The sequence below is a fragment of the Agelaius tricolor genome, unplaced genomic scaffold (assembly GCF_023055355.1).
Source record: "Agelaius tricolor isolate 1412-34295 unplaced genomic scaffold, bAgeTri1.0.p SCAF_18, whole genome shotgun sequence".
NCBI classification, from domain to species: Eukaryota; Metazoa; Chordata; class Aves; order Passeriformes; family Icteridae; genus Agelaius; species Agelaius tricolor.
In genome coordinates this window covers 12,098,020-12,106,240 of record NW_027269278.1, presented here as the reverse complement: position 1 = coordinate 12,106,240, position 8,221 = coordinate 12,098,020, and the positions used below count along the sequence as shown (strand labels likewise).

The 8,221-nt window shown below is 45.0% G+C and overlaps 1 protein-coding gene across 6 annotated transcripts in view; it reads left to right on the top strand.

Annotated features, from left to right (window-relative positions):
• The window catches only part of RNF130 (ring finger protein 130), a 55,492-nt gene continuing 47,271 nt past the window's right edge, over positions 1-8,221 (top strand). For 5 of the 6 annotated variants that reach the window (XM_071443344.1, XM_071443343.1, XM_071443349.1 and 2 more), the window contains exon 1: positions 570-972. In XM_071443344.1, the coding sequence (XP_071299445.1) occupies positions 705-972 (268 nt within the window). In that variant the 5' untranslated portion in view covers positions 570-704. Of the gene's footprint in view, positions 973-8,221 lie in introns of all 6 variants that reach the window. The other variant, XM_071443348.1, reaches the window with a different exon arrangement.

Genomic DNA, 8,221 nt, shown 5'->3' with positions numbered 1-8,221 from the left:
CCTCGTGGCGCGGGGCGGGGCGTGCGGCGCCTGCGCAGAGCGCGGAGCTGCAGTCGAGGCGCGGGCGCGGAGCCGGTGCCGGAGCCGCGGGACGGTGCGGGGCCCCCGCCGCCCTCGGGGCGAACCGGGCATGAAGCGACGGCTGCCGGCTGCAGACGCCGGGCTGGGCACTGAGCTGCGCTGCTTGCCGCACTAAGGCGGCGACGAGCCCCGAGGCGAACCGAGGCGGCGCGGCGGGCCGAGTCCGAGGCGAGCCCCGCGGCTGTTCGCGAGCGCGACTGAGGCGGCAGCGGCGGCTTCTGCCGGCAGCCTCCCCTGGGCTGGCGAGGGGCTGCGCGGGGAGGGGGCCGCGGCACCGCCCCCGCCTCCTCCCCTCCCCTCGCCCGGCCGGAGCTCCCCCGCGGCCGCGGGCGGGCGGTATGAGCGCGGCGCTCTGAGGGACGGGCCGAGCTCGGCTTCCCCCGAGCAGCCTCCCCTGGGAACCGCGGCGGCGGATCGGACTCGGCTGGGACCTGCCATGACTCCCCTGGCTCCTCCCATGGCATGAGCCCGAGCTCTCCTCCCCGCTCCGCCTGCTTTTGGTCTCTCTCCGCTCCCGGGCTGTCAGATGGGATAGGACACACCCGGGCGTGCGGGGCTCGACGCTGCCGGGGGGGAGCGGCGGAGGCAACCGGTGACGGCCGTCGGCTCGCCTGGGGTCGAAGATGAGCTGGCGGTGGGCTCGCCAGCACTGGAACGGCGGCTCCTCCGTGCTGCTGCTGCTGCCGCTGCTGCTGTGGCACGGCCGGGTCCGGCCGGCCGGCGCCGACAACGCCAGCCAGGCGTACTACACCGCGCTCATCAACGTGACCGTGCTGAGCCCCGAGCGCGGCGGCCCCACGCTGCTGCGGATCGACCGTGGCCGTTACGGGCAGGACTCCCCGAAGGTGGAGGTCAAGGGGCTGCTGGTGACTCCCGTCCCTATCAACGGAGGTAACGCTTCCCTCGCTCGCTGCCGGGTGGTTGGTCCTTGCCTGGGCTGGGCAGGCTTTCCTAGAGAGCTCTGACAAACGAGGAGGAAGAGCTTGCCCAGAGGGAAATAAAATAAATCCTTGATTTGAGAGTGTTGGCTTGAATATGGGCTCAGCAAAGCATAATGTGCTTTCCAGCATGAATCCCAGTAGATTGGGTGTATTGAGCGGTAAAGGTGTTATTCCTTAACTAATTACAGCGGGGATAGCGATAGTTGACAGTATTTGGTTACAGCATTGCCTTGAATCTCAGAACAGCTGCATAGCCATCTCTGCATCTGGATAGCTTTGCAACTGCATGAAGTCACAGGTTTTCAGTGTGCAATTCCTAAAACACTGTTTAAGCTGCCCCTCAAGACTTGGACGGACTGAAGATATCATAGCTGTTGCTCTTACATAGCCAGCCCAAAATGCGGTTGCTTGCAGTACTGAACACTGGCTAGAGTGTCCAAATCGGTTTTCTTTTAATTAAACAAAGCCATTGTCCATCAGTTCTTCTTTTGATAAATGCTGCGGTTTATAGAGGACACTAATTTGAACAGCTAAGAGTATTGTCATGATTTTTGCCTGAAGTGAAACAAGTATCTTCAGTAATAGCAATGTAGTTTAATAGTATCTTATTTTGAAAATCATTCTTGACATTATCTGAACTGCCATCTTTAAGAAATGGACCACTTGATGGAATACAGTGGTCCCAACCTGCCTCCTGGACAGTAAACATCTGAATAACGTGTTCAGTGAAATGTTGTAGTCAGTTCAAAGTAGAGTCTTAAGTGCTGAATACTAAGAGTGTTTTAGAAGAATTGATAGCACAAAACTACTGTGTTTTTAGAAACTTTAGAGAATTTGCCAAATCTTAAGATCAGGAAAATACTTTGATACTTCTTCAGAACAAATGCATTCTGCTAGGCAGTCTCTGTCAGCTTCTGATCCGGATGGATCAGGCTGTGCATCAGCAGGTGCTTGATAGTCTCAATGAAACTCTGCAAAATATAACTAGAATATATTAATGGGGTAGATTTTGGGGTGGAAGGGTGAGGAAGCAGAAGTTGTTAAGGAAGTCTGCTCTAAAATGTTTTTTCTTTGTACTTCAAATCCTGTCCATCAGCTAACATTAAATATGTTGCAGTCATTCTTCTACTTCATGATATTCTTCACATCCCCACACAGCCCCCTTGAAATCAGGAATCTGTCCTGAAAGTTTTAGGCATGTAAGCACTGTTAACTGCAAGTAGTATTTTAACGGGTTTTAAAATACTGCCTTTTAATACATGCAAGGTATCAAAGTACTTTATTTTTTTTTGAGCTGCGTTATTTGTCAGGAAAAACTTTTGATATTAATTTCTTTTAATCTGCCTCTGTAACTTTTTCTGCTTTCTTTTGATATGTTTCCACTAAGGTGCAATTTAAACACTGAGGGAGGCTTTGACAGCATTTTCACAGGCAGCTGATAATGAGAAGAGCTAAATAAAATTATGAGCAGTTTATAAACAGTATTTTTATACCTACTGCTAAGTACTATGATGAATAACTTTCTTGAGAAAGCACAGCAGGAAGTGTGAAAATGTCAGACCTGACATGGTTTGACATAGTGCAGTGGTTAAAACTTTGTTATCAGTTTTGGGGGAAATTCAGTTTTGCCCTTCTCTTTCACAACAGACAACTTGAAGCAAGCACAACAGCAGTTGTTTTCCTTATTCTTAGATACTCTGAATTGTTATGTGTAGACTGTTATATATTTACATTTTATTTGAATTTTGGTGATGTGCCTGTGGTTTGAAAATATTTCATTTAGTAAGAAGATTGGAATATTTTATGCTTTTAGTTAAGCTGTTCTTGAACATCTGCTTTTTTATATTCAGATTTGATAAAAGATGATGCAGTCTTACTGAAAGTAATTGCTTTCATGTTTTTTTAATCAGCCTGTTAATATTGCTGGTGAACTCGTTTGCAAATTTTTTTTCTAATAGCTCTAAACATGAGTAGCTGCCAGCCACTGCTCTTAGAGCAGTAAATGCTGTACCCCAGTTTTCATGTATCCTCAGAAGAAAATGACTCTACAATTGTTAGCAGCTTTATTTGAAGATACCTTGAATTTGAAACTGCTGTGATGTCAAGCATTCACCCATTTATGGGCTATCTTTGAAATTTTCACAAATGTGGGTGATCTGTTAGCACCTTGATGGCATGGACTGTTTTAGAGCTGAAGTGTCCTTAATTTCACATTTTTGCATGCTCTGTGAAGAATCATAGAATCACAGAATGGTTTGGTTTGGAAGGGACTTTAAAGATCTTAAAGTTCCAACCCCCGTGCCATGGGCAGAGATGCTTTCCACTAGACCAGGCTGCCCAAAGCCCTGTTCAGCCTGGCCTTGAACACTTCCAGGAATGGGGCATCTTATCACATCCCTTACTCATTGCCTGCAGGGAAATAAATGAGTTTACTAATTCAAGAGTCAGGGCCAATGATCTGCTGCTGACCACACAAAAATTGTAATTTTAAGTGTTCTGTGATGTTTTTGACTTCTATTCTTGAATATGCCTAATGTTTTATGTACTGCTTTTTGAAGATGCCAGCTCCATGTGGTCACCCATCCTTTAAATTTCAGTGCAGCATGATAGTCAATCACTTCTACTGTTTCTTTAGCAGGATTTCTTTAATGGAATTCAACCTTGTCATGTTAATACATGTATTAAAACTCTTTCTGTGTTCTTTTTATAGAGCTTGTATGAAATTGATAGGGGCTTTCAAAGGCAGTGCTCCCCAGGGAGTGGGGTGGCAGTAACTGGCATGACCGCCTGTGAATGTGACTTGTGAAAGTGCAGCTCCAGCGAGCTCTTGGTCACAGTTGGCTGCTGGGTGTACATTCAGCAGCTGTGTGGGCTTATTTTTCCAAGCACATTGAATGCACGATAGCAGCATAGTTTCTTTATTAATCTCTCTTCCGTTCTTCTGCTTTGAGTTGCTTTTCTTACCTCCTCTAACTTGTTTATCTCTTGTCATGACTTAATTTCTTATTAAAAGAGCATTTTAAACCACTTCTGCACATGAATGCTTGCAGATTCCAAAAGAAAAAAAAAAAAGCTCCTCTTGTTGTGCATGGAAGGATAAAAGTGAAATGAATCTTCACAGCCTGATGCAGATTTTCTATAGTTCAGTTCAGGTTCATAGTATTCCTTCAGTGAGGTTCCAGAATACTTCCTCAGTCCCTTAGTCTGTTATTTGTGACTTTGTGCAACCAGACATTTTCAGAGAATCATAGAGTGGTTTGGGTTGGAAAGGACCTTAAAGATTGTCTAGTTTCAAGTCCCTTGCCTTGGGAAGGGATACCCTCCTAGACCAGGTTGGTTGAAGCCTTGTCCATGCTGGCCTTGAACACTTCCAGGTCATTTCAGCCCAGTCCTCTCACAGCAGCTGCCTGGGTGCTCCTGGATGTCTGTACATGCACTGTGCAAGTGTTCAGCCCTGTGCCACTTCAGTGACCTGTGCTTTTACTCTTCTTTGCTACTGGCTGCCTGACACCAGTTGTAGTGCAGACCTTCAGATGTCAGGCATATTCCCCTTGCCATGGCAAACCAAGCTAGAAGCCACTGAGTACTCACCTTAATGGTTCTTGGTAGAAACTGCAGTGCTTTGTGGCTTAATTCCCTCAAAAACATTCTCCATGGGGAACAGGACTCTTTGTGGCTGTTGAATCTGAGTTATTGCTTTTGGATTCCAGTGTGAGGACTGGAAATTCAGTCTTGTGTGCTCTGAAGAGTCCCCTTGCAGGACTTGCTGGGAGGTAAGGTTTTGTGCACCTTGGTTGGCTTGGGAAGCAGGCAGGATGACAGGACTGGCAATGGAGCTGATAGGAAGGGAAATTGCAGCAGAATCAAACTTGAAATGTTAAAATTTACTGAGCCAGTAGGTCAGGAATGAGTGGGTGAGGAGGGCTGGAAAGGGATGGAGTCTAAAGGGCTTGTAGGGAGGTGGTGGTTGTACAAAAGCTGCTTTGGAGAAAGGGCTCACAGAAAGGAGAGCTCTCCCAAAGGGATATAAGGGTCAGGGCTTGGCAAGGAGACTGAGAATGTGAGGAAAAACATATGTTAGAAAAAGGTGAAAGTGTGGAAGAAACAATATTGGCTCAGTGTTAGGAAGGAGGTATATCTTGTGCATAGTGCTGTAACTACAGCATTCTGTAGCATCTGGCACTTCATAAACATGTTGTGTGAACAAGTTTTAGCTACAGAAGGTTTGAAATGCCAGTTTCCTGGTAACTGTGGAGCTTTAGGCAGCATTCAGACAGAAATTCTGGCCCAGAATCCAAACCAGTACGGCTTATGAAAATGCAGCAAGCAAATATATCAGTAGAGTAGGGGAAGAAGGTTCCTGTGCCATGCTTTTGTCCTTCATGATTGATCTTTGTATTCAGCTTAATTAGCAGTCATTAATTGATAGCAAAAGTGGAGGTTATATATTGGACTATATAGCCATAATTGTAGAATACTTACTGAGCTAACAAGATTAAATCTGAACTATTATAGGAGTCTTCTAAGCTTCAGTGATTTTCTTTTGTTTAACTTCCTCCCTGAAACCAGATTACCTCTTGTTCAGAGTTTCTTTTCATGCTAAAGCCAGCTTTAGTCAAAGCAATTACCTGAAAGAGCTGCTGAAAAGAAAATGTTGCTGTACATAACTCATTGATTCATTGGCACCACCTTATAAAGTAGAAATTATGACTGGCATGAATAAGGGCTATATTGATAATAACAACAGTAGTAACAGAAAGAAAATATGTCCATTGCATGTATTAAGCCCTAATGGGATAGAAAATAACTGGTACCATTCCTTGAAATAATCCGTCAGCACTGCTGAGTTGCCTCTGTGAATTTCCCAGGTGAATTCCTTTTCTGGAAATTTTATCACAGGATTATAATTAATGTGTTGCACAAAGCTGTCTTGTTTTACCAGTCGGGTGTTCTGCATAGCACCTACCTGGGCAGCAGAGCTGTAGGGAGGGAATGCTTTGGGGTGCAGCCTGCATGGCACTGCACCTTCCTGTGTTCCTTTGTGGTTTCTTTACCAACAAGCCTCTTGATCTGCTGTCCCTCAAAATACTGGTGGTGTCTCTCCAGCTATTGTATTACAGTGATTGAAGGTCAGACTTTAAAATGATTTCTGTATGTGTAGCTGAGACAGACCAGCTCTGGCAACTGGTGCTGGATTTACAGAGTACAGTATTAGCTAAGATGAAATCAATAGCAAGATATCTGACCTTTAGAGGAAAAAAAAAAAAAAGATAAAAAAGCCCTGCATAGAATCAAATGGCTAATGCACAGAGAGTGGGATATTTCTGTGAAAAGGGGACAAAGTCTGATAACAGCCAGTGCAGCAACCTTGGCTGAAGGGGGGGTGTCACAGTTGTGTTCAAAGCAGTGCAAGAGCAGCAGGAACACAGCGTGAGAAAGAGCAAACCCAGGTACAGTTCAGAACTAGGGGACAGTCTGCATTCAGACAGGTGTGCACTTGTGACAAAGCTGCTGGGAGCTGCTCGTTTTATTTCATTTTTGCTCCACAAAATGGCTCCCCTTCCTATAGGGAGAAGGCTAAAACATGGTTGAGCAACTGGAAAAGGAAGGGGTCTTGAATTATAAAAATGCTCAAAGAAAAACAGTTATACAAATTGAGCAGCCCTGTGTATTCTGCAAAAGGAAAACTGAAGCTCTCCTAAAGCAAAAACAAACATGAGCCTAATGGTAGGTACTTAAATCACAGCTGATTCTTCTGTAAAGAGGCTCTTCTGTGGTGTTGGGACTTATGGTAGGAAGGGAGATATTTACAACAACATTGTACATAGCTCTTTAACCCAGCAGGCTGCCACTTCTAAACCAGAAAATTGGGGATTTTGCCAACACATGATGCATAGATAAACACAGAGACAGGCAGGGTAAATAGTTTCTATTTCAAATAAGCCAGAACAGTAGCACACCTATAGGGAAACTTACTTAAATGGCTTTCTGTATGCTTATATCTTCTGAAATTCCATGAGTGGCTTCTGACCATATATTTGTGCAAGTGATTTGTTTTAGAATAACTTAATGTGCAGTTGCTTTTCATTCTTGCAAGTAACATCAGTTTTGGGCCTCTCAGTACAAGAAGAAGATTGAGATAGTGGAATATGTCCAGAGAAAGACAAAGGAGCTGGGGAAGGGGCTGAAGCACAGGTCTGATGAGGAGAGGCTGAGGGAGGATCTTCTTGCTGTCTAAAGCTCCCTGACAGGAGGGCAGAGCCAGGTGGTGCTCAGCCTCTTCTCCCGGGTAGCAAGTGGCACAGTGGGAGGAAACTGCCTCAAGCTGTGCCTGGAGGGAGTTAGATTCAATATTAGGAAAAATTTCATCGCTAAAAGAATTGTCAAGTGGTGAACCAGGCTGCCCAGGGCAGTGGTGGAGTCACCATACCTGGAGGGATTTCAAAGTCTTGTAGATGTGGTGCTCAGGAACATGGTTTAGTGGTGAGCACAGCCGTGCCAGATTACTGGTTGGACTTGATGATCTTAGAGGGCTTTTCCAACCCAAACAATTCTGTGACCATCCAGGTAATGCTTGCAACCTGTGTGTTGTTGATTCCAGTTGAACTTTGGATAGCAGATATCGAGGGCAGGCTAGTGGGGAGTGGCAGAGGTGATTCTGGCTGACCCTGTTCATGTGTGTCCCCTTCAGTGCCCGCTGATATCCCTGACACCTGGGCTGTGCAAGAGATGTTTCCTTGTAACCATCTCACCATTCTAGAAGGGTGACTGTGATTTTAAGACTTCCATGCTTTTTGGAGTATTTTCAGTCTGTTGAAAAGACAAGCAGAACACCCCACATTTTTCACTATTGTTTCTGAATTTTATTTAGTTAAAAGTGAAAAGATTACTTAACATTTGTGTGGTGTAATAGAATGCTAATGCAAAGTGGGTTGTGACTTTTTGTTAAATCTCAAGTGACTTGCAGACAGTTCAGATTTATCTAAACCAACCAGATTTTCCTCAATGTTTTTGTATTACTTAAATAGTACTGAGCTAATGTTGTCAGCTGTTAAATTTTCATCAGGATATACTGAAGACATCTCGTCAGGAATAACATGCTGTAAGCATTTGAGTGGTGTTTGTTGGTCTATATCTGGAAATCTTTAATCTCTTAATATCTTGTTTCCTAATTCTTTTCCTTTATCTAGTAACATTTC